Below are 27,646 nucleotides of genomic sequence, written 5' to 3'. Positions count from 1 at the left end.
CATCCCTCTCCAAAGGGGGATTTTGGTAAAGAGAGATAATAAAACCGATTTGTACCTTCCTAAAGTTGTCCTAGCTCGCTTTCTACTCTCTATATGCAATTTTCACACTGCCGTACTCTAAACGGAACTATCACTTCTATACTTTCATCTCCTCATCTAACGTATAAAAATTAACAATTTAGTCTGTTATTTGAAATTAGCATCTTCAACTATAGATAAAATTTATAAATAGCAGATTTTAGCTATGGGCCCAATCATAGATCCATAGGCCAACATTAGAGCTATTCCCCTACGTGCCAGGATTCAGAAGAATATTTTGAAACTAGAAGTATGTGTGAAAGCGGTGCCGGTGGTGTAGTGGTAAGCGTGATTACCTCTTACCCCAGCAGGCCTGGGTTCAATCCCAGTCGGCGCCGCCGGGATGTTCTGAGGCATACCTAACATCTCTGCTCACGCCTTCCGGTCCCCGGCTCATGAGTTGATGGGTCGATAGGTAGGGTCCAGGTGTGGGAGCTGCCTCCCTGGCGTCGGTAGCATTGGTGCTCAGCACGGAAAACAAGATCGACGAAAAACAAATCAAGGAAAAAAAAAGTGTGTGTGAAGGTAGATTTCAGACAATGGGGATGAATTTTCGTCGTATTATTAACAAAAACGACGCCCTTGCATGCGCGTTTGATGGGAGTTTGTTGGCGTTGTTCTTGTTCTTGTTCTTGTTCTTGTTCTTGTTGATGTTGCTAGGCGTCGTTGTTAACGTATTAGTTGTTGGTGCTGTTACTGAGAGTAGTGTCTTCGTATGCTGTTGCAGCCACCTCGGAGCAACGTTGCTTTGGATGAGATATGCGCTCACAATTGCGACATGTTTTCATTTGGTTTGGGTATGATACCAGTGTAACTTCGCCATCTACGGTGATGAATGACGGGATGGGAAAAATTTGTTTCATTTTTGAAACACGCACTCCATTGCTGAAGCCTGGAAAATAACTCTTCCAAACCTAACTGCGAATTGCTATCACCTCTCCATACTGGCGGATATGGTCGATGATAGGCACATTCTCCATGTCATCTGGGAGATCATTCAAACGTACGTCGAATTGGAATCTGTCTTTCCTCATACTCCATGAAATGCTTCAGGTGATGAGCTGAAGCTATTTTTCTTGCTACTTCGTTGCTTTGCCTACCCAGGTATACAAAGTTTTTCACAGTGTGTGACTGGATACATTTTACCTGTGACATATCAAGTTGCAGCTCACTTTCGAGAAATCGTTTCATTTCCGACAAAAACACGGCCGCTTAGGCAGAATGGATATTGCCAAAACGACACAGTTTTCTCGCAAAGCCCGCATGGCTATGGGCAACAAAACTCACGCACGTCACACAAAAGAAATCCGAGAATGGTATTATACGTTTGATCGGTTACTTAAGGATATGGATAGCAACTGATTTTGAAGCTTTCAGGAACACTTTCTATTGAATTTAAAGAAAAGTGAGATTGAATTTATTGTTGTTGTTTATGGCAACTATCCAATCATATTATCTCGTATCTCGTTAAGTATATGGCTTAGAGATCTGATTTTCTGGGGTTTTCTCCATATGAAACTGAGAATGTCAATTTGTGATTATTGACCACCTGAATTCCCACAGTGCTCTGGTGCAATGTAGACATTCGATTTTCGTAAGCACAAACGAACTTTCGGCTAGCTTCATCAAAAACAGGAAAAATCTCCCATCATCCCTCACCAATATTGCCAGCTTCCCCTTGCGTCTACATACATACAACAACATACAACCGGAAGCCCGTCAATCCTCTCGACAACGACGCCGGATGGCCTCTGTGATTGAATCGTAAAAAAGCTTATTCTGTCACGGTCATTATCGTCGTCGTCGTCGTCGTCGTTTGTTGATGTCGACAGGATATCAAGAGCACCAAAAAAAGAAAGACTTGAGCAAAACAATAGAATTGGTGATAAGTGTGCGAAGTGTGTATGTATGCAGCGATGTGTTAACCTTTAACGCGAGGGTTGCTAGGAGATGGACAACCAACGAGCACAGCGGAATTGCTACTGCTCTATCGTTTCTGCGATTGCTTGAGCATCAAAATGAATTTCCGGGAGTTCTCGAAGTTTGAAGCCAAACAGTGCGACGAGCGATTTTATGCTTGCTTTATGATGCTGATTTCTCTAGTGAGTAGAAAAATTTGCCAGCAGGCAAGATTGAGTAATGCAGGACGGTCACAACACTTTTGCTTATGAAATCAATATTCACCACTACAAACATAGAGTTGCCAATCGCGGTTAAACAAAAGCCCTAGAATTACTAGTTTGAAATCGATGAACATATGTCTGCTATCATCAATCCAACCAGGTGTCACATATAACCACCTTTTGATGAGCCTCCGATTGTCACCACCGTTGGTATATCGCTAATGCCATTCATCTAATTGAACGGGGAAAATCAAGAGAACCGATTGACAAGCGTGGCATATGTTGCACGTTCCAACGTATTGCACGATAATACCTACTTGGAATTTCCTCAACTCGTTCTCATTCATCAGGCAACTACCGGTGCGGGTGGGATAATCGATCAATACATGGCACACATACGACAGGCGGGCGTATGTGTGACGGGCTGTGCCCAAGCACGAATACTCGTTATTCATAACTAAATGTCAATCGTGAGCACACTGCCTAATGCGCGCAGATGTGCTTCGGAGATATTATGCGGCTGCCTTGTGCGGGGAACTTGACTGTACTGTTATTGTCGTCAGGATGATGTTACACAACGTGGCATTGGCATTACAGCTTCAATGCAATCTAAAGAGGTTTGTTTGGAAGCTCCCCATTCAGACCACTGCGAAAATGTGCGTTTTCATGTTTGATGAAAATGTCATTGAATTCACTGTCGATAACAGCCGATGATGGTGGTGATGGTGAATGGTGAATGGTGCCTGGTGAAAAGCGAAAAAAGGCGACCTTTATCACAAATTAAAAAAAAAGGTGTTTCTGTGAACCGACACAGTATGATCAATTATATAAAGCAGAAAAAAATCTGTGAATCCTTGAGGTATATCAAGGGATAATAACAACTGAACCCATACTTTAATTCAAAAGCTTTCGATGAAATAACTTACGTCACGTACACCCTCTTGTAATGTTGACCTTACTTGTTTGCATGATCTTTTTGTAATTATTCTTGAAATTTGAAACGTCGTGACCATTTGGCCAGCTATTGCCACTATTTTGTTTCATGTTTTACATAATTTCATGATTTCGAAAGATCAACAAAAAAACCAAAAGTTCAGCTAACTATTACAAAAAGTTACCAGCATGGTCTCTTATATTCAAACATAAACCTTGCAATACATTTTCCGAAGCGCATTTTCTTAATCTGAATCACAGAAAATGCACGAATGCCGACAGTTCTTACGATGCCAAAAAGATTGTTCGTTTGATTAAAATGTCTGATTTCCTTGGTGCTACCAAGCTCTCTGTTCATCATTCTTATCCTGATAATCCACGTATCAAGCAGAAACCTTACTGATTGTATACAGAGAAAAATAAGTGTGAAAATGAGCATCGTACTACTTGGCACCTTCTCATATCGCGACCAGAGCCAATATTCTTTTCCCCGTCCACTGAGAACCAGCAGCGCTGCTTTCTTAAACATTCCAAACACACTGTTCACTCGTACAGTCAACATCTTATTTGGATACAGCTAGCGTTTTTGCATAGTAACGCCGGATTTCTGCTGACGCACCTTCCTTTACTTCAAACCATACGTTGCCGTACTTTGTTCAATTCTCGAGCATTCAATACCTTCGAGGAAAAGCCGAACCAAAGACGAAAGCGACTTTAACCCCTTTCTTTCCTCCATAACTCACGGGAATCTTTCCGGCATTAAGATGAATTTTAAGATTTTCATCATCATCGTACAATATTTACCGGAGTCATATCCAATCCCTATTTTGACTCGTGCCTTAAGGTAAACTTCTGAAGTGTGTTCCAAAATGTATTTGCACAAAATTCTACTGTGCATGAACCGGATTCAATATGTTTTCTTTAGCTTTGTCCCGTGCAAGCTTATGCTGCAAAAGAAAGTTTTCATCTGACATTTATTTTTCGCAGAAATGATTCCGGTTAATAAAATTCGTCGAATTCGATCCAACCTCTTTCTCGCCACTACTCGTCAAATGTGTCTCCATATAATTTTTCCAAACGAATGCTCTTCATTATGCAAAGTGGTTTTCATGATCGTTTCATGCTTGGAGGTCAAAAAGGTACATAATATATCATTATGCGCCATCGAGTCGAAAAATATGGAGAACGCCCAGCTTCTTTGCACCCGCACTTGATGAGCTTCTGCTGCTCTGGTTAGGAAGCTTCCCTGGGTGATGAAAGAGCCTCATTTGAATAAGTGCTACTAGGATCAACGCGTTACGGCTAGCGAAATCTCTTCCGTGAAATACAGAAGGAAGCAGATGTTCTCTAGCTGCAGTTGAGAATACATGGCCTTAGCTGAGGGTGGTAGCAACATGAAGACGCGATGATATAATGCTCACCCGGTTAGATGTCAGCTGTACTTGCGTGCATCAAAGGAGCACAAAGGAAGAAATATGGTAGAACAAATGAAAGTAAATCCCGTGCCAAGTTCAAGACGAGATTGCGTTTTGTGTGGCATATGAATAAGTTTGATCTCTGTATAGAAAACTGAGTTAATTTTATTTCTTATTCAGGCCAATGCTGAATTAAAAAGCACTATGATATTGACATTCATTAAGTATCTCCCTCAACTTGGTAACCGTCAACTTCACACATGAAGTAATAAACATTTTCTTCTTCTTTGGCTTTGTTGTGTCCCTACTGGGACTTTGCGGTAGCTCTCAACTTAGTATTCTTTGAGCTCTTCCACATTTGTTTATTCAAATCTTTCTAAGCCAGTACCATTTTTATAAAATGGTATTATTGTATGGCAAGTTCAATCATACTCTATGCCCAGGGAAGTCGATAAATTTTTCAACCCAACAAAATCCTAGACCGGACCGAGATTTTTTTTTGTAGCTGCGTCTCAGTAGTCATGGTACCGTTAGGTACAACTTCCTAAGAGTAACGTGCTTCCATTTCTAAATGAAATTTGATTATTCCACTCAGGCAAGACCAAACTGGGGCTGTTCCTTTCATCATCGCTGTCACACACAATTTCAACATAAGTACGCATATCCACATGTATAATGCATCAAAACCATCAAAGTAGAAATTTCCACATCTTAATCGAATACCCAAGTTTCTGTCTACCCGAGTGCCGAGAACTCGCTTTCTATTCCCCTGATACCTGGTCGGCAAATAACGAACGGAAACTGTCACCATTTGTTTGTCGAGCAAAGTTACAACCTCATTATACAAATTTCCATCGGGTTCTGAAGCACTATGGCGGCTATAGGTGCAAACGCCTGTCGGAATCGGCACTTGTTTAACGTTGAGTCACTCTTTCTACTGTTTGCTGCTCTGTCAAAGTTTGTGATGCGAAGTAAATGGATGTCGAAAGTTTCCATAAGTGAAAACTTGTACTTGCTCGGGTTAAAACTTTCGCGTCATTTGGTTCCAAGGAATGAAGCACATTGGAAATCATTTCACAATGCATATATTTTGAAGAACCTTAATCATTCTTTTTCATATATGGAGACGGACTTTTTAAATTTAGTTTTCCAAATTGGGTAAATGTGGTAATGTTGGTCTTTAATTTCACAGTTTTTCAGTGTATACTATTTTTTTTTTTCGATTCAAGATCAGAAAATATATTTTGCCATATATCTATGTATGCCATAATCAATGCTATGGGCCAAAGCTGGAATACTTACCCTATTTAAATTAACGTAGATAGTATACATTTGAATAAAAGACACTGCATATGTAAAACAGTGGTACTTACCCTTGCAATCTCCTTTCTGGTGCAGCAAAAATTGATGAAATTCACATTGACAAAGTCTGCACCGTGGCAAACGGTGACGGTTTTTTCCTCCAGCGTGTCCTGGGAGCCCATTGTGACGAGCTGTCGCAATTTCATGTCCTGCCAAATGTGTAAAAAGAATGAGAGAGAATATAATGTTAGTAAGGTTAGCTAGGGTAAGATTGGAAAGGGTATGCGAAATGGAGAACAAACATTTTTTTTAAACTAACATAAATTTAGGTAAACATCCCAAGTAACAATTTTGGATTTATGAAAGTTCTGGAGACCATTATTTAGACTTGTAGAATACTTAAAAACCTCGATAAAACTTGCAATTTTACGTGGGATGAATCGTGGGCAAAATCTAAATCGTAACGCACTCCTGAGAGATGATCTATATACGTTACAGGACCAGTGCTGTCATGGTAAATTTAGAGCTCCCTAAATCATCTCAAATCCATGTGCTTCCTTTCTGAAGAGCCTATAATTATAATAATTATACAGGGTGTCGACTACCTGAAAAAAAACCTGGAAAATAAGGGAATATCAGGGAATTCCTTTTTGGACCTTGAACATCAGGGAATCTCAGGGAATTTCATTCAACTTCAGGGAAATGTTTCTTAATCACGGAAACTAATTAAAAAGTATGACTGACTTCGCTAGTTTCAAATAACTTAATTGTTACTCGGTCTAGTTTGAGGATGGTTGTTCATTTAAAATTTTAAATAAAGTTGCGAACTTGCTTGATGTTGCATTTTTGCAAGTTGAGCAACAATTACTCAAATAAAAAGATATTTCGATGATTTTGGGCCTAATGTAAATTCAGTTCCCACTGAGCACATTCTTGAGTTGATCTGTAATCCTGAGGGTTGATAAAATCCATTTCCGTAGAGCTAGATATTGTAAGTTGTGGCAAAATGCAACCACCAAATGGTTATGTGCGTCTACAGATGCTACACCAAATTGTGCGGAGAAAATCAGAGAATATCAGGGAATTTGGTTTTCATCATGAAGTCGACACCCTGAATATAGGAATGCATAAATGCACGTGAACACACTTTAGTTTCCTACTGTGATATGAGTAAAACTGGTCTATTAATCAGCTAGCAAGAAAACTTAAAATACTTTCGATCGAGGTCATTCATGCAAATGCAATCAATTCGCTTTATTAGCTATCAATATATGAGACATTACATGACCTCCGGCACATAAAAAATCTGGAACGTCATGCAATAAGCCGACTCAAAGCTGGCCCCTTTTTTGTTTTGCCTCAGTGGTATAACTGGCATAGTTGGACATCGATCTGTCAAAATAAAATTTCCGTGATATCGACACTGAGCGTCGACCAATGTCGAGAACATAAATAATGGCTTCTTTCGTAAATGTCTCGTAGGTCAAAGTCAATCCATGTAAGCCACTAATTTTATCGGATAGGAGGACTCTTTCTCTACACAATCATGGTGTTGGTTTTCTTGAGTGAGTTTTCATTTTCGAGAAATTCACGCAAAAATTAATTGTATACGTTTGCAGCATTGGCCCTTATGAAAGTAAGCATTGACGTTGACAGCCACTCTACAACTATTTACTCTTGGTAAATCCCATAACCATCTGTGCATGAAATCTAGCGGACTTTATCTTATCTCTTTATTATTCCAGCAAGCCGCCGTTTCTTCATGCAAAGATTAACAGAATCATATGGGATTTTCATAGGAGTGATAGGGTAAGGAAGTGTTCACCAAGTTTCACGCACAGACTGATGTTTGCTTATGGGATTTTACCAAAGTAACAGAGCGACCGAAGAGGCGAATTATTATCAATAGTCACGGTAATGCGTAATGATATGTAAACAGGTGAGGCCCAGATAATTTGTTGTCTCTTTTGTTCCTCCACTGTTTAAATGCTTGACGGAGTTTGACGTGTGGGCATTTTTTTCCGACTAGCTCAACAGGGAGCTTTCAAAGCATTTTTTAACTAGTACTTTCAAATCAGTCAGAAGCCAATCAAGAGCGTTGTTATCCAGAATTGCCTATTTACAGCTATGTAATTTTTTTTTGTCTCTTCGATCTAATTGCATTGGATTGATTACGGAAATTATGTTAATTGAATAGAATTTAATGCAAACAATTCGAAGATTTGATGATTACGTTGAATAGGTGTAAAACTATCATTTTGTCTGTGGTATGTTGAAATATTTTTAACTGTGCTTTGTCAACTTATGATTACATTACGAAATATCCAGTTGATGCAAATTAACGATTATAGTGCTTACCTTTGATACAGCTAGCTGGGAGTCCCACTCTGGGACCTTAGCCATAGTGGTCGAAAAAAAATTGTTTTGATTGTGTGTAGCTCCTCCTTTGCCTTTTCGATCAACAAGGATCAACCTTACCACATTTTTTTTTTGAAGAAATTTTCAATTGACATTAACTGAGAAACATAGGGAGTGTTAAAATCTTGGATATTGTAGGTATTGATAAGTGCTAGATATCATTTATCGTCCTGCTTGCAAAATTCTTGCGAATGGAACGATGCAAAGTCAGTTCAAAACACTGCATATTTTTCAAATGGGACTTCTGACTCTTGTTCCAAATTTTGCTGCTTCTCTCTGGACTTCAAAATGTAAGCACTAATTAAGTGCTTACATTTTGAAGTCCAGAGAGAAGCAGCAAAATTTGGAACAAGAGTCAGAAGTCCCATTTGAGGTTTCGTAGGAGGAAAAATACGAGCACGTAAATTTGGAATTACCAAATTTACGTGCTCGTATTTTTTCTCCTACGAAACCTCCTAATGAAATCAAAGTTTGATGCAATTGGTTTCAAAAAATTAGAAAATGTCCAAAGAAGGAAATGTTACATACCTGTTTCTTATAAGTTTACCTCAGTTTTGCTGTGATCAAGGTGATGAATTTGTTAAAGTTAGCTATATAATTATAAATAAAGCACATAAACGGTTAAGAAAATATACATGAATTTAGGAGTGCTAGGAACACATAGAATTGTAAACCACGGTAGAATTATGTTAAAGAATTTACAAGCCCCTTGATTCCCTTTCTCATTTTACAGCTGGTATAATCAATTTGACAGATCGATGTCCTTCTATACCACTTGAATTCACTGAAATGGAATCGATTTTTAATGATCGAGTTCCACATATGTTATGTACCTCCGGACAATGCGCTATTTTTCCAGGAGTAACCCAAGGATTATTCTCACATTATTATAAAACAAGATGTTGAGAATATTCCAAGGACCATTCTAGTTATACTGAAAACATAATTCACGTTCCCAATTTCTGTTGAGACATGATACAACAAAGGTAGTCTGCCATACCTCCACGGTATAAAGGAGTGAGATACCTCAACATCTTAAAAACCATGATCCGCATTGCGTATAGAGCGTGACTCGGATGTTAAAACAAACAAAAAATGCTGATCTGTAAATAAATCACTGGGCGTTAATACGTTAATAAAACAACATCCTAGCCAGTTTTCTATCCCGAGATGTGAAAAGTGAAATTACCCTCTGTCTTGGTAAACAAATAAAAATCGACAAACGCTTTATAACGAATATTTTTGCAATAGACAGGCAAGGGTTTAAACAAGAATATTAATCTCCAGCAGATACCGATCGACAGGCTAACTTGAACTTGAACTTCTCTGGAGATTTTTGAACTTCCTTGAAACTCGCGGAACCTCATTAAGGATTACGCAATCTTCCTTAATTAAAACTGATTAATTAATGCAGTTCTAAAATTTAACTGAAGTTTTCGAAATTCTGTTGAAATTCAGACTTCTCTGAAAGTCCAGATATTTTTAGACTTTAAGGAGTATCCTGCAGATCTTTTCTGGACTTTTCAGAACTGTTTAGAAGATCCCGCAATGTTACATAAGTTTTCTTATCCACTATTAAGTTCATTGATATTACCTGAGGTATCCGCAATTTTCCTGAAGTTTAAGAAACTACCATGAAGTTCATAAAACCAGGCATGGAAAATCATGTACATTCATTTAATTGATTTACATTCATTCGCCTCTAACTTTTTTCATCACCTGAAATTCCTAAAATTATGTATGAAGCTTTTGTATGTTTTGATATTAGCTAAAGTTATGTATGAAGCTTTTGTATGTTTTGATATTAGCTACAACTTTTGTCGCTTACTCAAACCTGTATCTCTTATGCATGATAAACCAAAGCGAACAGAACCTACCATTGTGCTCAGTAACTGTAAATTACATTTACTGAACAGCAATAAAAAGTTCTATCTGCACTAGTCCGTTATGCATAAGAGATACAGGTAAACGACAAAATTTGTAGCTAATATCAAAACCTACAAAATACATCATTGTACGTAATTCTGTTGATGGAAAAAGTTAGAGGCAAATGCATGTAAATTAATGCACGAAATAAATGTATAGAGTGCGTGCGGTATTTTTGCACAGAATTCAATATCAATATCTCATTCTTGTGTTGCATTATTAAAATAATTTTGGCACCACTGGATAGCTAATGCTTCTAAATGTCCGAGAAAAGTAAACAGCATTTGATAAATAAGAAGATGGCCACAGTTCCCAAATTTTTCCTGATAATTTGATGTGCCTGCTTAAGGTACATTAAGACTTTCTGATTTGTTGGTCTGATTCGATAATTTTGTCGGATTCAATGTTCGGATGTATTCACACTTTTTCGACATGATGATCATATTTGACGTTTGATTTGTTGAACGAAATAGATTTGTGTCTAGTTTTCATTCGACTCATTCAGAAAAAAAGCAGAAAGTGAGGTGAAAATATTGATTTTTTTTTCTTAAATTCCACGGATTTTAACTGCTAAAGAACGCTTGATTTTTGTGTTGATGGCATCCGACAGCAAGGTAAACCGATTTCACTATTCAATACTTTTGTTTTTTTCCTTTGGTTTGTTTTCCGTGCTGGCTACCAATGCTACCAACGCTATGGTGGCAGCTCCCACACCTGGACCCTACCTATCGACCCATCAACTCAAGAATTGGGGACCAACGGCTTTACTTCCCTTCCGAAGGAAGGCGTGATCAAAGATGTTATGCCTCAGAACTTCCCAGCGGCGCCAACTGGGATTGAACCCAGGCCTGCTGGGGTGAGAGGTAATCAAACATACCACTACACCACCGGCGCCGCTACACTATTCAATATTGTCCTGTGTATGATTTGATTGATTTTTATTTTCCAGTGTGATGGGCTGAAAGATGCTGTAAAAACAGACACAAAACTTCAGAAAAGTTTGCAGATCTATTGAAAAATGTATTGAGCCTCAGGGTAATTCGTAGATCTTAGAAAAAAAAACTACGGAGCTTTAGACAACTTTACAGAACTTTAAAAATATTTGCAGAACTTCAGAAGGGTCTATATTAAGAGAAATCTGCAGAGCTGCAAGGAATTTTGCAGATCTTCAGAGTCATTCAGAGGCTTAGAAAGCTTCACAGTTTCATAAAAAATGTGAGATCTTCAGAATAAATAGTAACAAATAAACAAATCTCAGCGAAGTACGAAAGTCCAAGATTTTGCAGAACTCCATGGAAATTGAAAATAGATAGATCTAAAAAAAAATCAGAGAAGTCCGTACATCGTAAGAGAAGTCTGTAGAACTTCAGGAGGTTCGTACATTTGAAGAAAAATTTGCAAAACTTCAGCAAAACTCACAGAACTTCGGGAAAGTTCTCTGATCTTCAAATATTTTCAGATAATTTGTAGAGCTTTGGAGAATTTCAAAGAATTTCAGATACATCTGCAGAACTTTAATGAAGTCCAAGGATCCACAAAGAAATTTACAGAACTTTAGAGAAGTGCGGAGATCTGCTGAGAAATTTATTGAACTTTAGGGTAGTTCGTAGATCTTCAGAGCAGAGATAACCAGGCCCAGTAGACAATTTCTAGGTACCTATTATTTGCCGCTGAGAAGCTGTTCCGAAGCTAAGTAGAACCTCCACGAGGCGTTCCATCATTCGAAGCATCATTAGTTCCATCATTCATTGAGTCGCAGCGTTGAACCTGAGTATTGGCCACGAAAAGGCTTGCCAATGCACATCAAAAATCAACTATTTACATCCGAACATTTGTTTATCTTTAAATCGATGGAAGACAATCCGCGAAACTACCATAAATCGGACTAGTTCATGTTGATCTTCGTCAAGCTTCGTCTACAATTTGGACCTCTACATCAACACATGTCAAGCAGCCTGCAGGTTTAATTGGCTAAACTTGGTGAGTTCGTTCAATTTTGTTAATTTTTATCTTTTCAAACCAGTAACGTTAGGAGACCACCTTTTTGTGGTGCGTTACTGATATAAGATCTACCACCGAACCCTAGTCGTGACAACTTCAAACTATGGCATCAGGATTTTCCAGTAATCAAAGGATCACATTTTAGTCCTTGTTACTTTTTATGACTTGATAATAGTGACAAGACTCGGGTTCTGCATTTCTATATTCATATTGTTTATGTTCATAGATTTCACATAATCCTTTTCCCTTTGTCCTTTTCCTTTTCCTTTCTTCTCTTTTCAGAAAGTGAGTAATGGCGCTATAGCCATAAGTCATAAAAGGCTGGGACAAGAGTTAGTGCTCATGCCCCAACCGTCAGAAGAAAATGGAGCATCACACCTTTCTAGCTTTGATGCTTCCGATGACCAACCAATCATATAATTACCAAAATTTATTGGATTCTGAAGCATCATGATTAAATCTTCAATTTAAACAGGCCCGATGTTTTCTAAATCATCTTGCCCCTTAAATGCTGCACAGTAGACCTGGCCGTTTTGATATGTGGGACGCAGCTACGATGTGAAACATATACCAAATAGACAAGAAAAATGATGTAGGTACATATATCATTTTCCAGGATGCTTTCAAGAACTGGCTGTAATGGTGTTAGATTAGATTGGATTAGATTAGATTAGATTAGATAAGATTAGTTCGTAGATCTTCAGAGCAGAAATACAATACTTCAGAAAACGTTACAAAATTTTAACGAAGATTTTAGGAATTCCAGAAAATGTCAGATGGTAGATCTAAAATCTACTTAAAAATCTGTAGAGGTTTAAATATATTTTCAAATTTTTATTGAGGTTCTTGGATTATAGAGAAATTTACAGACCTTCAGGAAACTTCGCTGATCTTTAAAGATATTTGCACAACTTAAGAAAAAAAAATAGTACATCTTCAAAGAACTTCCTAAAACTTTCAGGAAGCTCAAAAATTTCTTGATAATCTTTTAGTTCTTTAGGGAGTTGTGTAGATGTTTAGAGATATTTGCAGATATTCATTGAGTCATGAAAATCTACAGAGAAAATTCAGAACTTTCGAGAAGCTCGTGGATAATTAGAAATTTAGTGAACATCAGAACTCATTGTTGATCTTTAAGGATCTTAAATTTGTAGGGATTCAGGAACTTTGCAGCTTTTCAGAGAAATGTGCAGAACTACTGAGTAATCTGCAGATCTTCAGGAAACTTTGTTGGTCTTCAAAGATATTTTACCAGAGAACAAAAACAAAACTTCAGGTACGTTCGAAGGTCTTCAGGGAAATATGCATAATTGAGTGCTTAACAAAAATTTTCAGAACTCAAGGAATCTTGTAGGATGTTTGAAGCCTTTAATAAAAGCTTGCATCTTTGGAGAATATCGCAGAACTTCGGGAATATTCGTAAGTTCAGAGACATTTGTAGACCTTCAGAGAAGTTTGCAGGAAAGATCTTCAAAAAAAAAAATTGAATAACTGAAGAGAAAATCGTTGATCTGTAGAGAAATTTTCAACATCTTAAAAAAAATTGTTCAATTTAAGAGATATTTGCAGATTTTTAGGGAGGTTAACAAAGAAATATTCGAAGATCCTCGAAAAATTCGGGAAATTCACAAAACTTCACATAAATTTGCAGAACGTCATCAAAATCCGTGAATCTTTACAGAAATGTTAAAAACTTTAGAAAACTGTGATTCATGGAACAATAAAAAAATTATATACAAATTCGTAGAAGTTCAGTGAAGTTTGTAAGGGTTTTCGGGGATCTTTATAGAAATTTAAAGAATACTTGGGACGCATATGAATTTTAAGAGCAATTTGAACAATTGCATAGAAGTTCCTGGACTTTCAGAGCAGCTCAGCATAATTCGTGGAGCATAAGAAAAATTTGCAGAACTTCGTTGATATTTGTAGAACTTCAGGGAACTTCGATAGTCTTCAGAAAAATTTGATGAACTTCAGGGAAGTTTATAGATCAAGGGATATGCATCGAACTTACAATTTTGGCACAAGAAATTAGTCTATTTAATACATTTAAATGTTATGAAAGTAATGAAAGCTATGAAAATGATTTTCTTTTACTCGATGTAATCAATAGTACTCAAAATATTGTTAACGATACTGAAGACCTGTTCAACTGACTTGATGTGAAAAATTCCGACTGTGATTCATGAAATCAACGCTAAAAGTGAAATCAACAGTGAATTATTAAAGCGGTTAAAGCGGTGATGAATGGAATTAAGTAAGTTACGGTTGTTGTATGCATCAAAAATATAGGTTTTGCATAAGCTATGCTGTAGATCTTCTGATTTTTTATTTGAAATAACAGAGAAATCTATAAAGCTTTTGATAAATTTGCAAAAATTTAAAAAAGCTCGTAGATCATGCATCTACAATAGTTTCACACAAAATCGTGTCCTGTTTTTCAATGTACGGGCGAACTTTTCCCACTAGCTTGTCTAAGTTTTGAAATCCTTTTTCGTTTTCATATCACAGTTCTTGAAGGACAAGATGAGCCATATCGCTGCCGGTGTTCCTCCTGAGCAACCATTTCATATTCCACAAAGTTTACCTTCTTCTTATCATCTTATTTAAAATAATAAAAGCAAATACGCCTGCCAAAGCTAGAGCAATTTTCCGGAAATTCATATGGAAGTATATACTTTTGATTCCTGATTCAGATTTGATTTCAAATCTGATTTGACTGTTCTTTCGACATGTGCAAGCAGCAGTGTTGGAAAAGTTCGCGATATTTCACGAAGTTCACCATGGGAAAAGTTCGCGAGTCATAGTGAGTTTTCGCGAACTTTTCCATCACTGGCAAGCAGTGTGAACACCAGCAAGTGTATCGAAAGAAAAATCGAGCAGATTATGGCGCCGGTCAAAATCAGATCAAGAAATCAAATAGTCTAAACGGACATTTACTGTTTCTACTGAAGTCGAGCAGCTTCGTATTATACTTTATGCTTTGTCAACGTAAACAAATCAATTTTCATATTCATCCATTCCATCACATTTCAATTTTTGTTTCTTTGCTAATCGAAGCAAAAGTGTCAATCGTATAATGCACGTCATATCATATCCCTGCGGTTTCTTCAATTCTAAATCTTTGAGTAATCGCGTTACACATAGTTCAGCACTATGAAAAAAAACTTACTGTACTTAGGAACTCGCTCAACGTGAAACTAAATATGTTTCGTAAAACGTAATACCTATGTCTAATAGACTAATACTATGAGAATATTTTGGAGAACATCAGGTTTCATGAAGTACCATTAAAAGGAAAATAACATACTGTTGTATATTGTACAATGCGCGAGTACTCGTGTTACAACAGTTGTCGCGAGCCGGGACGGGACGTGACAATCGATCTTCTCACTCTTCTTAATGTTTTTGGAGAATGCCCTTCGGAAAGTTGTGCATGGTGTTTGACGGAGTTGACTAGTGATGCCAGGAATGTAAAATATTTTTTTTTTAATTTAATTTGGATTTTATCCGGCGTTTCTACCGCAGTTTAGCAGCTTGTACATCACTTTTTGCTCAATACAATAAAAACAACCACTAACAAACAACAATATGCATCGCTTAAAACACGCAGTGCACTCAATTTTTCAACTTTACTTTCGAAAATATAAACAATTAACAGCCTTATTGATTCCGGCATCACTGCCAGCCAAATTAATGCGATCCCTCTGTTCTTTTTATTCCACGATTGCTACTGTCACATCGACCAATCAGAAACTGGCTCGGGTTTGACAGCAAATTGGCTCGAAATCGCTACCCGATTGTCAAGTCCCGTCCCAGGTCGCGAGTACTAAAATGTTAAGAGCCACGCACAATGCATCCGGATGTTGACGAAATAAAATAAACAAATAAATAAATAGATTAAAGCCCTCTAGTTAAAGTATGGACGACTGTCACCACAAAACTGAAAAAGCTGTTCCAATTGTAACCGTTTGGTCACAAGTTCATAGGTTTTTGTCATTTATGTTATATATTCAGAACCTTCACGTTTCTTGTACAAGAACAGCAGTATACCACAGAAGTGATAGGGTTCTGTACCGCTGTGAAAATGTTGTGTCGATACGTTATGTCCACCATAGAACTACAAACAACCATACAAAACTAGGATGACGGGATGAAGGAAAATTGGGAGAAAAAACGGCCATTGCCCGAAATCAGCCTTTTTTAATATCAGTCGTCCGTGTGCTAAGACGCATTTTAATTAACTAAGTGCAGTGGTTAGTTTTTTTTTTGAACGAGAACCAGGACCACCCTAGCAACAGCTAGTGTACGCTAGGGAAATTTAACGTTCAGGACCTCTTTTATATTGGACCAAGGTCATCCGTCAGCACACGGCCGGCTCGTGAAATTGGAAACAGTTTCCGAGCCTAATTGTCAAGGACCAAACGTAGGGCATAATCCCAAAGGAGTTTTCCCTTCTCGGCTTGACCAAGGTGGCATTGCCACGGTCGGCCGATCGTGCCAACGCCCGCTGGCCCGTCATCCGCTCGTTTCGTCAATCTGGCGAGAGTTCCGGCCGCACAGTAGGATAGGAGTCATTGCGTCGGCCATCCCGATTCACCATCAACGGCAGCAGCTGTATGTAACGGTACAGTGAACAACCCGATTAGGCTACACGACACATATTGCACGAAATGATGAACACAGAACAACACACACATAATACAGAAAGTAAAGAATAAATGCATTTAAAGAAAAGTGAAAGTTCTTCGTATTTGAATCGCGAAACTCCCTGATTACCCGGTAGCTAGCCGACCCTGGGTGTTCCGGAGCTTGCACTTGTCGGCTGAGTCGGCCGGGTGCTGTATGTTTGATCTCCGAGTAGGTAGTTGGTGAGTGCTGAGTTCTTACATCAGTTATACAATCGAGCAAAGCGGTGCATTTTGACGGTTCGATTGGAACAAGTTTTCATAGACGTCCATACTTCTGCTGTGGGACTTTAGATCTGATCTGTTGCGGCAAAGTGACAGCGAAATGTATTTTGTAACTGTCAAATTTGCCACAACGAATCAGTGCCCTATGTATTGGTGCGCTGTGTGAGAATGTGGTAGAGATAATCCGAGAGAAATACATATAAAACATAGGGGAAATTTATGTAATGTCGGCCTAAATGCCGCTAATTTGGCCCATATATAAATTCAGCAATCGACTAAATTTTCAATAGCGTCCAAAAATATCCATTAGTACCATCCAAATGACGCGTTCATCTAGGTAAAATTAATAAAAAGCATATTTTTAGCGATCGGTCTAATCGTATGTAAAACTTATTTTGACAGACAGATTTGTATGTATGTTGAGATTAGCTTCCGGGGTCACTGATAGCACAGAACAGAAGGGGAACTCCAGATCCAAAGTGGAGAACTTTTCATTCGCGGATACTAGCTCGCCTGGCAGTAGAAGGTAAGCTTTTGCCTGTAGTTAACATAGGCAACATAGAAAGCCCGTGTGAAACACATCGCATGCTGAATTGTTGCCACATTTTGCTTCGTTGATTGTTTAGCAGTTCCCTTTCTGTTCAGGGCTGATAGCCTAGTTAGTTGAGCCGCGATAATCTAAAGCTTGAAAGCTTGAAGATTTTCGGGTCGGAAAATTTCTCGACTTCCCTGGGCATAGAATTTTATTGTGCTTACCACACAATTAACAAATCCATTCATTAGTTGGCATAGAAAGTTCTCAATTAATTACTGTGGAAGTGCTTAAACAACACTCAGTTGGTAGCAGAAATGATATACGATTAATCATTTAATAATAAAATAATAACGAGTAACCATTTTTGTATATTTTTCATTGCAAAATAACAAAATATTTTCATCTGCAGGTATACACTGCATACCAACTCAATAATCCCTACATTTATCCATGATTATGTGTAATGAAATCTCACAATCAACATCATTTCCCAGAAGAAAAAAAAAGTCTTTGAGTTGCAATCCCACCGTTAATTGTTTCGAGCTGTCGAAAGCTGCGGGAGATTTATGGCGCCCCTCCCCCAACATCAACAACTTGGCAGTCGTTCACTTGATTGGCTGCAACCTGTAGGTTTGAGCAAGCGATGCCGGAGCCAAAGCACTGAAAGGAACACACCATATAAATAATCCGGCCGAAAATTATATAAAAGGCTCCCACTCAACTGAACTCATTAAAAGGTGTAATTTGTCATTTCCATAAGCCATCATGATGGAAATGAGAAACAAAGCTCGATTGTGGAAGGCTGAGTTTTCAACCGCACGCACACCGTTGATTTGGTTCAGAAATCGACGACAATGTGCGGCTGTGGTACGATTTAGAAGGACGAGAGGTAATTTAACTTCTCACACTCTCTTTCTATATAATTTAGGTTGATGGAAGAAAATGCGATACCATTAAGCATTTGATATGCGCCTATTTCATTCAACCTCTTGGCACCTTTCGCAAGGTGGATTCGTTGTTGTGTCCTTCGGCGGAACATCTGGGCGTCGTGTCGTCAATGTGTGATGGTCTGGCAATACGTACCAATCAACGGAACCGAGTTGCAGCCATTAATCTTGTTGAAGTCTGTGTGTGAGGTTCTGAGCTAGGTTGATGAATTTTCCCAAAATGGTTGATTTGTGAACTGACGTTGCTAGCACCTGCGCTGGAAGCTAACTAAATGTACCTGAGTATACGCGTCCCTTCTGGCTCAATAAATCTTGCAGTAATGGTAAGCTGTTACAATCGGAAGGATATTATTTTTCGTACAAAAATGTGCTGTGGGCGAAGGAAATCGTTAATCGATTAAATTTATGTATCAAACCGTGGTTTGCGGCCAAGTGGACCAAACAGGTGAGGTTTCTTTGAAATGATAATTATCCTGCTGAAGCATGCAGAAAATGTGGCATTGAGTGCATAGCTCCAGGCCCGATGGATCCGAGTGGTGGACCACCTTTTGCTACGAGCGTAATGGTCGTAAAATCTAAAGTGCGGGGAGGGGGAGGTAATTAAAATTGATACTCGCATTTAATCAGTAAAATTGAAGCAGGTACGGGTGAGGATTGTGCGGTCCTGCACTGAAGTGCCTGTTTGCCGTAATTAGCATTTCGAACATAAATCTGAATGACCCATTTGGTGGTCCCTTCTAATTGCGTGATGATAATTGGGAAATATTGCCATCAGGGTAGCACGCTTTCTGCGTGGGTGTATATGCGTGTATGTGCTGCTCTAATTGCATCCTTACGCACAAACACAGGGTCGATTACATTTACAAAATTACAACAAAACATTCAATTCATCTCGTTGACTAGGATGTGCATTGTGAAAGCTGTGTATGAGAATGGACATTCCATCAGAGCAACTAGTTTTGCGGCAAAGTTGCTACTGAGATAATTTCCCATTCCTACCGAATTGATAAAAGGATGCAATAAAGTTAAATCTTTGTTATACGATACCAGTAGGCCTGACACAGGAAATACAGTCAGTGAAAAAAAATTAGTTTAAAGGCGTTTTAAACAGAATACTCCATTTGGATACTTGGCCACCGCACCTTGCGAAAAATCTGTAGACTACAGTTACTGTTTGCTTTCTTGCAGCTTATAGTTGTTTTGTCTTTCTACAGCCACGCTAATGCACTGAAAAAAGTTCATTAGCCCTTTGTCTGTACCACAAAAATAAAGCTAAGTTGCAAAAATCCTTCAAAACGGGTTTAAATAAAATTAGAAATATGTCTCAACTAAGAGGCAGACATATCAAGAAGACTTAAGCATGCAAAAATGTCAGCGAAAAAATCGTTTTGATGAATAATCACGATTTCAAAACTAGCCTGGGGTCATATTGACCCTAAGATATGTAACGGGAGTAGGAGAAGGAAAGGGTAGGTGCCGAATACAACCTTCACTTAAGCGCCAGGCAAGTGTCTTTTCCTTGCCGTGAAGGAGCGTGTATAGAATCTCTCTTTGAATCCCGTGCCCAGCTGGGAGACCTCAAGGCGAGTCCAAATCCTCAACCGTCGACCCACGACCGAAACTTTCCACACCAAACTCACGGAAGGAGTTACCGAAACAAAGCGGAACTTACAACAACTTAAGGGTAGACCCGGTTTCCTTCGAAGGTTTTCCAAGTCTAGAGCCTATACTAAAATAACGAAACAAAAACCGTATCTCACACATTTAAGCTAGGGAGTTGCGTTGCTATCAAGAAAAACTATCATAATCTGATTTTCTACTTCATAGCGCTATTTGGTTTATTCTGCCCATGGACGGCATTTACGGAAAGTCAGAACAGTATATACGGGCAATTAATGCATTTTCTTACATGTTTTGTGCTTAACATTAGGGTTAGTTTTGTACACATGGTTCGATCGTTTTTTCAATTGTTTTTTCTCGTCGGTGGAGGCGTCCCTCGTAATCCCACGTAGTCCAACGATGCGTCGACGCAAGTGCACTTGCTTGTGGGGGTGGCATGCGCGGTGATGCACCTAACACGTGTTTGCTTCGCCAGTGGTGGCCCTCTAGAGCCGAGCGAGGGTCCTACTATGGATAAAGCGAACAGTCAGCTAGTCCGCTGGGTGGTTCGTCACTTGGCTACCGGAATTGATCTTTCCATCAGTTGGCGCACACGTGTCACACAACTCATGCAGACGTCGCACACGTGTCGCCCCGTTTCGTCGGATGTTGCACACGGCCAAAACGGTATGTTTCAGGAATGTATCCTGCTGTCGCCGTGAGTGTCACTTCGACGTGTCCCGTGGAAGGTTTAACCTAGGGGTGGCACCTTCGTTCGAAGGAGCTCTTCGAACGAATTTCAAACAAAATTAGGTTCTGCTATATATATATATATATGTTGTCGCAGACCAGTTATAATTACCTCTGCTTACAACTGTGTAGCTTTACAATTAAAATTGTTCTTCACAATGCCAACCGACACTCAGTCTTGGCGTAATTCTGTCTAGTCGAGGAAACAATAGTTGGTTGGGTAATTGTTCGCACAACTTCACAATGGCGCTTACTTTTCAAAGGTCTCACCTTCTGTCTACACCACTGACCTACACCACCTACTAGTACTTTTTTTTACCACTAACTTTAACTGCTGACTATTTATTCCTCACTTTAAAATAACGTACGACCTGTTTGCTGATCAAACTAATAAAGAACGGCTCATACAGATGAGGGTATGCTTTAACCCCAAGAACGAACCCGACGACCACTCATTCGGTAGTTTTCGTGTTTTAAATTGCGAGAAGAGTCATCTATGAATCATCCTTTTATCGAAAATCGAAAATCGCTGACAGAACCCCTTTGGCGTTTCGCAGCTTGGGTGGATTAGAGACTAAGAATGCGGACTGTTGCATGCAAGTGAAGGTTCTTTTCCAATTAGATATTTTTAGGGTAATATCGGAAATCTGTAACCACGTTACAGATACAGACAAAGGGTTAAAAACAGTCGAAAAAGAAACTATTCAAAAATATCTAATATATAATCACGGAAGTTTGTCTGAAACGTTAAACTTCTAACGCTTATTTTGGATCAAACGAAAATGGAATGAAAAAATAAAAGCACGCAGGCCACTGGGTTAAAGAAATTGAATTCTCGGAATTTCCCGGGCTTTCCTAGGTGCCTAAAATGTTTTTCTCGGTTTCATACAAACAGTAAAATATGGTAACAGAAATATTCCGACATGACTTATTTCAGCAAAAGGTGTCACTGAAAAGAAAACCGTTACGTGATTCTATTATTATGTCAGAACGTCCGAAAATCAATTCAATTGAAACACATACATGTATCAAAATTTTGAAAACTTTCAAGTCTTAGAAACAGATTGTCAAATTATGTTTTATTATGTATATAATTTTTTGAAGTTCAACAGTTAGCTTTCAGATTTTGAGGAAAGAGGGTGTGCGTCGGTCTTGCTCCTGATTTGATGCGTTGTTTTGTCGAGGTTCGTCGCAGTTTAGCTGGTGTCCTGCAGTGTGATTTGTATTGGAGTGCTTTTTTCAATCAATAAATTTATACCTACATGCCTATTCAAGTTAAATTAAATAGTATTCAGCATTCTATGCATGCGCGTAGCAAAGCGCATTTTGTTCTAGTTTGTGTGTGTGAAAAAAAAAACGGACTGAGAGGTTTAGAATCTGATTGATGCTGAAATGCGAAACATTGGTTTGGTTTGTGGTTTTAGGATTCGATATTGTGTTTCAGAAGATAATTGATCATGTTAGCATTGGAAAGAATAGATGTTTGATTACAGCTAATCTTGAGCCAACGGAACTAAAGAAGAAGAAAATCAAGAAGTGCATATGGTAAAACAGGGCTAAACATGATTTTTGGAATGTTGGTGTGAGTGCGTTGCTTCCGAAGAAAAAAAACACGGTTGCGGCAGAGACGTCGTGTTAGTGTTAAAAAGCATTCCCTTAAGTGGTATTTGCTGTTTCACTTTCTTTGGCAAAGCCCAAGGATGTGTATTCTTGAACGGGTTGTTATGAGGGTGTTGCGGAGTGACGTGGCTAACAAGCCGAATGACATCAACACAGATAAGTTATTGATTATTATTATATTTTAAAGGTTGTGCTTCATACGAAGTGCCCTAGTGTTTCGTCTATTGCAAGACCAGATTTTGTATATTTATCTCAAACCACCATTGACCATTGACTTCCGCAACACCGTCAAGTGTATGTAAGAATTTGCGTGAAAGTGTATGGGTTGGTTGTTTGTGTAGGTGCGCGTTTAGACCGAATCATTCTGAGGACTCGAGAGTGTGAGGCTCGAGCCGTGTTTATTTGCTGAAAGCGAAAACAGAGAGAGTAGATATTACAAGAGGAATAAAAAGAAAGCGATGTGACCTTCCCTTTCTTTTTAGGGATCATCCATAAATGATTTAGCATTTGAGGAGGGAGAGCCGCTATTAGTTGTTGTGATCGGCTATGTTAAATACGCTACGAGGTGGGACGGGGGGTTTAAAATTCGTCAATAATATGCTACGTCATTTATGGATGGCCTTAGCATACAGTGACAGAGTACGTGGCACGGCGGTTAGAGCTGGATTCACATAGAACAGTATAGAATGGAGTGCGAGGATTGGACTCTCGACTCTCCAAGTGTTGGTTGGAGCTCTTGGTTAGAGTGTAGATACGATGGTATGTACTTGGAGTTGCTTACTTTGTACGCTGACGTTTGAGCGTTCACTCGTTCAGAGAAGTGTTTTAGGTTTGAAGAACTATGTTGGTGTTGGTGCGTTAGGGTCTCAGTTGCACAGTGCTGTCGTGATTTTGTAAACCATCATTTTTCAAACTTTTATTCTCATTTCTGTTACCTACTTCTAATTTCATGATCATTTAAATTAATTGTTGATTGGTTTTATAATTACTGTTCCTTTTGTTCCTTATTCATGCTTCTATTAAATAATATTTTGAAACCTAGACCCGGTTCAGCGCACAACTGTGTTAGCACTCAAAACCATAGGTCTATTTTGAACCGTTCAGGAAAGTCGACATTATATTGGTGGTGCACAGCTACGCGAGAGGACAGCAAGTAGCAGGAATTCGTCATCAAATGTATTCTGCTGTTCTATAAACAGGTCTGAGTCATGAAATCTTATTATTTTATGTACTGAATTAAAAAAAAAACAAGTGGTGCAAATGATGATACATTTATTAAATCCACTTTTTCATTTAGGTTTTCAACCAGGCTGCATGTATATTTTCCCATAATTTTCATTGTTACAGGTATTTCATTTTCTGTAAATAATACAAACAAATGGATCATGGGTGGAAAAAACAATCCTTAAATGCTTGCTGTAAAACGAATTGGTTAGATCTTAGTCAAGTGATTAAAGCTTTCAATTGCGTTATCAAATTAAGATCTGAATTAATCCCAAAATTTCTTAGTAATTTTCGAAGGCAAATCAATATGTGAACAAAGAAAGCCCTTGAGAGCTGGGTTGAACGCTGCTTTATTTGGTACTTCAGTTATTTCCTGACGATGATAGGATTGCATTTTCAAGTAAACTTAGTTGAACTAACTCGTTTGTGATCATCAATCTAATTATAAGCCAAGCATGCGTTGTTACATGATACCCAAATTATTAAAAAAAAAAGCTGTAGTATTATCCGTCTTAATTACAAAATTATCCGATAATACTTCTTTAGTGAATATTAATCCAGCATGTCGCCATCTATTTCTATTTATTCTAATTGTTAATAAACCACAATAAAATTTTGTAGACATATAGAGTTCAGAAGAACAGCAGAATCTATTGGATACCAGTATTACAAAAACAATGTGGAACCCATCGATTTATATCATTATAGTTTATTTTCAGGTTTTTGTTTATGCAACATCAATGGACGTTTACCATTATGATTTTCTATTTTAAGCTTACCTCATACATACATTATTATGTCAGGAATGTAAGGTTAATGGATGTAATGTCGGCCTAAATGCCCCTAATTTGGGCCCATACATAAATTCAGCAATCGACTTAGTTTTCTATAGCGACCAGGAATATCCATTGGGACCGTCCCAATGACGCGTTCATGTAGATAAAATGGATAAATAGCAGATTTTTGACTATGGGCCCAATCTTGGATCCATAGGCCAACATTAGAGCCATTTCCATATTTGTATTTTGTAATATTGAAATATTCGTTTCTCATAACACAGTTCAGTTTCGAATGCCTTTGGATACGGTTGTGTTTTAAGTTTGTTCTCTGTTTTGTGCGTGCGTTCGCATTCATAGTTTTCGGTTGCATTTGCCGGATTAGCGCTGGCACTCTGCCTCCCGGACGGTTATACGTGTGTGATTGGTTTTCTCGCTTTCCGAGAAGTTTTAGAATCGAAAAAGAAAACATGATTCATCATGTTTGCAGGCAACAGAAGATTTGACGCTATCTGCGTTGTTTGATTTTTTCTCCCGGACCAGAAACTTGTGCCATCGTGAGTGATAATTTTAATTTTAGTTTATTTACGCGGTGATGATGTTGATTCACTCGCAACTATTTTTGAAAAAAAAAAAATTAGTGTGTTCGATCGAAAGTGTACCAAAAGTGCTCCTAAACGTGTTTCGCAGTTGGATGTGGTAAAATTCGTGCATTCCCGGTTTATTGTGGAAATTCCGTGTCACAAAATTGCCCATCGATTCCTTTTTTTTGCCGTCACCGGGTGCGAGTTTGAACACGGTCCAGTTGGCAAATTAGCCAGGCAAAGTGCAGATAATGTGTCCGTCGTGAGTTTTGGTGGTGATTCGGTGGTCGACGTTACCGTGAATCAGTAGTTTACGGCTTACAAAAGTGATCGGACCTGGCGTCGCGAGTGATTGGTGATGGAAAGTGGATGCAGTCCTTTTTTCCTCTGCTGAGATCCCTCTAGAGTGTATTTCGTGGTTGATGGGGTTTGCTCTGCTGTGTGAGAACCGAAAGGCGAGAGTGTTGTTTTTAACACCGCTTGAAGAAGTAGCAGCAGCATATTTATTGGAGCTCTTCGAAATCACCGTGATGTCATGGATTCCTTTGCAACATATCGGGTGAGATCTTTCCTTTATTTTTCTAGTAATCCCATTTTATTGTTAGTCATGTTAATTATACATCACACTTTACACTTTACATTTACATCCTTACATTATTAGTAATTAGAGATAAAAATATATATTTGCTTAATATAACCTTGAAATTTCAGTGTTACATCCACTTGATATTGTGAGCTGAGGAAACATAGAGCTGCATCTTATCAGAATATCAACTATTTTATCTATATAAATTTATATTCACTATTTCATATTTAATGTTTTGATATATTTCATTTCTCCACTACATATATTTTCATTATATAAATAAATACTGGGTTGGGAGGGAGCATCAGGGTATCATTTGACCTGGGACTGGACGATGGAGTGGTATGACAACCGGAGTCTAGGAGGGAATAAGCACTATCATTTTCTTTATCCTACCGATTCGATTGTGGTGGTGTGAATTCTACTTCAACAGTTTCAGTGAGATTGACGCGCCCTTCTTTACAAACCATCCTGTAGGAAGCTTAATAAGTATTGCGAATTGTGTTATTCGATTTGTTGGATCGTATCGTTGGAAGGAGATTCTTAAATTCCCGTGGATTTCGTGTAAGTGTGTCTGCTTACGGGTCCGCACCTCCGTTTTTGGCCCTTCATACAGCGATATTGTGAATTCAGATCGGTAGCTCAGATTGATCTTGCTATTAAGTGGAGCTGCATACAAGACAAGATCTTTGAAGGGATGGTGGCTACCTTACATACATACATACATATATAATTTTTTGAAGTTCAAGATTTGAAATATTTTGAAAAGGCTCACTTACATGCAAATTTTTTGAAAGAACGTAACCTTCAGATATGGATCATATGTTATTAAGTGATATATTGATAGAAGGAAATTGTTGAAGATTGCATAAGGAAATGTGAGGCTATGTCAGTTTTAACATTATTGTAAACTTTTTAAGATTGCAGACTTATTAAAAAAATATGGCAATATTTTTAAGATTTCAGGTTAAACAAAAAATGTAAATCTTGAAAAAGATAAAATTTAAGGGTTCTGACACTTTGAAGAATTGTCTGGAGTATTTTGCTGAGATTGTCAAATCAGTTTTTAGGATAATTGTAAACTTCTAAGATTTACTCTCTTTTGGAATTCTTAGAATAATTCTTAAGAAATTTTACTAGAAGTTCCAGGTAATTTTGAGAAGTATTTCTTCAAAACTGTCAAAAGAACTAAAGGTGAATTCCAACGTAGTTCTGAAGATACTGGTGCCTCCCTTAGCTTAGTAGAGGCACAGCTACAACCCGAGAAGCACACTTTCGTCACAATAAGTTACAGCAACTTGTTTATGACTGAAATAAGTCGTATGTAAGTTTCTACAATTGAATTGTGACAAGCGTTCTACTAGGGAAAGCAAGACCATCCTGGAGTTGGCTGGATTCGATTCCCGGGTTGCAAAATTTCTCGACTTCCTTGGGCATAGAGTATGATTGTACTCGCCACACAATTGTATGAATGCAAAAATGTTAGAGGCATCAAAAGCTCTCAATTAATAGCTGTGGAAGTGCATATACCTTAAGCAGTACGCTTTAAATGCGAAGAAGTAGTAAGACAGACTGAAGATACTAAGCACTAATCCAGGCGTCCGGTGTTTAGTAATTTTTGAACAACGAAATTGTTCGCTAAAAGTTGAAAAAATCAAAAATCAGGAAATTTATTCTGAATTATGACTTTGTTCAGTAACCTCCATTTAATGATAATCAAAAACTTGTAAATTTTATAGATTTCCCACATGAAACGGTAATTTTAAATTTTAACGACTTCGGTGATCAAAATTCAGTGTGATTAACAACCCTGCTACTCTGAAGGAATTTCGACAAACTTAATGATGAAGTGGATACAATTCTGACACTACCCTCAATGATCACTCACTGCTGAAAATCTCTTGAAAGATAATCAA

At 38.2% G+C, this 27,646-nt stretch overlaps 1 protein-coding gene across 5 annotated transcripts in view; it reads right to left on the bottom strand.

The window, feature by feature from the left end:
* Positions 1 to 27,646, bottom strand: part of Plc21C (Phospholipase C at 21C) — a 363,494-nt gene that overhangs the window by 129,926 nt on the left and 205,922 nt on the right. For all 5 annotated transcript variants that reach the window (XM_065228987.1, XM_065228988.1, XM_065228986.1 and 2 more), the window contains one exon: positions 5,923 to 6,060. In XM_065228987.1, the coding sequence (XP_065085059.1) occupies positions 5,923 to 6,060 (138 nt within the window). The remainder of the gene's footprint in view (positions 1 to 5,922; positions 6,061 to 27,646) is intronic.

This window comes from Ochlerotatus camptorhynchus, unplaced genomic scaffold (genome assembly GCF_037179485.1).
Source record: "Ochlerotatus camptorhynchus isolate MF236.1 unplaced genomic scaffold, CSIRO-AGI_Acam_v1.1 ptg000305l, whole genome shotgun sequence".
Lineage (NCBI taxonomy): Eukaryota > Metazoa > Arthropoda > Insecta > Diptera > Culicidae > Ochlerotatus > Ochlerotatus camptorhynchus.
Note: the sequence above shows the minus strand (reverse complement) of the source record. Positions and strands in the feature narration are given on the sequence as shown.